Source organism: Tupaia chinensis, unplaced genomic scaffold (genome assembly GCF_000334495.1).
Source record: "Tupaia chinensis unplaced genomic scaffold, TupChi_1.0 Scaffold148646_1, whole genome shotgun sequence".
Lineage (NCBI taxonomy): Eukaryota > Metazoa > Chordata > Mammalia > Scandentia > Tupaiidae > Tupaia > Tupaia belangeri.
This window is the reverse complement of record NW_006208495.1, coordinates 2,226,841-2,229,634: the sequence shown is the minus strand read 5'-3', so window position 1 is coordinate 2,229,634 and position 2,794 is coordinate 2,226,841. Positions and strand designations below refer to the sequence as shown.

The following is a 2,794-nucleotide window of genomic DNA, read 5'->3' as shown; positions in this document are numbered from 1 at the left end:
AAGCCACTGGATGTGGGACTCAAGTTATGGTTGGCCATATGGATGTCCAGCAATGTAACTGCTATGTCATCTGCTGGCCACTATATGTGTATTTTTTAAAGAATTATTTATTTATTATTATCATTTTTCATTTTGACCAGAGAGAGACAGAGAGAGAGAGGGAAAGTGAGAAAGCAAGCCATCAGGTCCAGGACTTGAACTATTGTCAACCATGTGAGAGTCCATTGCCTCAACCTCCAATGCCACCCACAGGTCCCTATATATGTACTTTTTAACACGTTTTTGAAGTATGTTTGTATAGCTAACAGCAAAGATAGAATTCTGTCCCGACCCAGGGGGACAGTCGAACAGGATTCCTGAGGGAAGGAGTGAGAGCCGGGACAAGCGGCCTAGTGTTACAGCATGGAGACAACACAGTGTCTTCAGGGTCGTCCGTTTATTGTGGGCAGCACGGTACAGCACGGAGATGACGCATCGCGTCGTCTACTGTGAGCAGCACGGAGACAACACGGTGTCACAACTCTTCAGGGTCATCCGGAGACGACGCAGTGTCACAGCTCTTCTGGGTTGTAGGTGTTACAACTCTCCAGGGTCTCCAAGGTCGTCTGTGTCGTCTTCCTGGTCGTCTGGCAATTATGGGCCAGGCATCGTGGTTATATACATGCTGGTGGGCAGTGATTGGTTGAATGAAAGATTGTAAAAGGTGGGTTATGATTGGTTGCTTCTGTGGACCAATCATGAGGTGCCGGATTATGCAAATCTGAGGGATTCTAAGCTCACAAATTTGCTATGGGAAGTGGCCAATCAGAGTATGGTTTCAAAGATCAGGTATTTTGAAGGGAACCAATTGTGGCCTTTATGGGAAGTAATTAATCAGAGTATGGTTCTGAAGGGGAGGTTTTTGAAGGGGAGCCAGTCATGCATGGCCTTTGGCATTGTGTAATTATTTGCTTTCTGAGAAACCCGAGATATTCACTGGTGCGCAGCCTCCCACAGGATTCTAAGATAGAAATCCCTCTAGGTTAGCTTAGTCTGTTTCATGACCAAATTAGTAAGAAAGTCTCCTTCTGGGGCAAAAGTTGGGCAGTCTTGGTACTATTCCTCCTTTAGAGACAAGGGGTCCCTAAGTTTGGGGTTCCTCAGCTGTGACGAGACCACTCTGTGTGTGTACCACACACTCAGTCAGCTCCAGTCTGCCCCAGGGGACTTGGGGGTTAAGGGGACCTGGCAGTGAAGCATCTACTCCTGCTGTGTCATGACCTAATAAAGGCCTTTGTTTTTAACCCTGGAGGCCTGTCATCCTGCCAGCCCCCACCAATCTGGGACAGTTGATCCCATAGGCTTGTGAGCTGGGTATATATCTCAGGCCATTTTTAGTTCTAGAGAAAACAAAACGAGTTAGAGCTAGTAGATACGTTTTGAGAAGTCACATACATACAACCCTGAGGGCAGGAGAGAGGCAGAGTGTGTCAAATAGTGGGGATTGTTGGAAGTGCGATGCAGAAACCCCCAAACAGAACATATTGACTGTGTTAACAGCACCTCATTCATTTTATTTTGGGCCAATTAAACCTAGACCTTAAAAAAGAGGACTTGGGTTAATATTCATCGTCAGAATTAAAACACTGGAAGATACCGGTTCCTCGGAACAAAATGGACACCTGACTAGTCCATAATCTTCACCCAGCTTTTCCTGACTCTTGTCAGTTTCGCAAGACTCCACCTAAAAACTGATCTCCCTGGTGGGTGCAACTGCTCTCCTCTCACCCTGAAGCCACGGCCCTCTTACTCTGTTTTCCAAATCCTGAATCAATAAAGAACTCTTCTAGTCAGAACTGGGTAGAGCTGGTCTCTGCTTTACACCCCGTTCAGTCTGTTCCTACCCCCTTACTCCCCCCATCTTCCACCGACCTCACACCACACCCTCCCCACCTCCCACCAAACCACACCCCACCCTCCTCACCTCCCACCAAACCACACCCCACCCTCCTCACCTCCCACCGACCCCACACCCCAGCCTTCCCACACCCCCAGCCCTAACCCCCACACTCCCTCCACCCACTCCACATACTCGGACGGCCCATGATGGCGGAAGTCGCCTCGTTAGAAAGTAACCAAAAGATAACGCAAGATCGGAATTGCCGCGATCTGTCTTTATTGCTAAGCGGTGGGATGGCTGCTCATTTGCAGGCTACGACATGGCGTACCGCTGAGTCCACGCCCGAGCTATCTTGCCGAACTTCTTCCTGTCCCTCTTGTAGATGTGGGCTATTTCGGGGACCATGGGATCGTCGGGGTTGGGGTCACACAAGAGCGAGCATATGGACAAGAGGACTTTGGAGATGGTCAGCACCGGCGTCCACTCGGATTTCAGAATATCCAAGCAGATGGTGCCGTTTCCGCTGATGTTAGGGTGATAGATTCTGGTGAGGAACGCCACGTCCGGGGGTCTGAAGGGATAGTCCTGGGGGAAATAGATGGTGAGAAAAAACACCCCTCCCTGGTATGGACTGCCGGGGGGCCCCATGATGCTGGCTCTCCAGTGGAGCATATCGTCCCCAACTGGCCCCGCGGAGCAGTGGGGCGGGGGGTCCCGGGTGAGGTCCTGCAGCTCCTTGCGCAGGCGGTGGACAGCCATCGCCGGTCCCCCGAGGCCAGCGCTTGGGGCGGGGACCCCGGAGTGGGAGCAACGGACTCGGTCGGCGGATGGGTGGGCCCGGCGCGGGCTCCGGGCTGGACGGGGGCGTCTGGGGCAGCAGACGCGGGCGGGGGAGGGGGCTGAGGAACAGCGGGC

At 52.0% G+C, this 2,794-nt stretch overlaps 1 protein-coding gene across 1 annotated transcript; it reads right to left on the bottom strand.

Moving 5' to 3' along the window:
• Window positions 1-2,144: 2,144 nt before the first annotated feature.
• On the bottom strand, window positions 2,145-2,779 carry LOC102468207 (ubiquitin-conjugating enzyme E2 2). The gene has a single exon (XM_006170593.1). It carries the CDS (start codon window positions 2,636-2,638, stop codon window positions 2,192-2,194), a length of 447 nt encoding a protein of 148 aa, XP_006170655.1. The 5' UTR covers window positions 2,639-2,779; the 3' UTR covers window positions 2,145-2,191.
• Window positions 2,780-2,794: the final 15 nt, after the last annotated feature.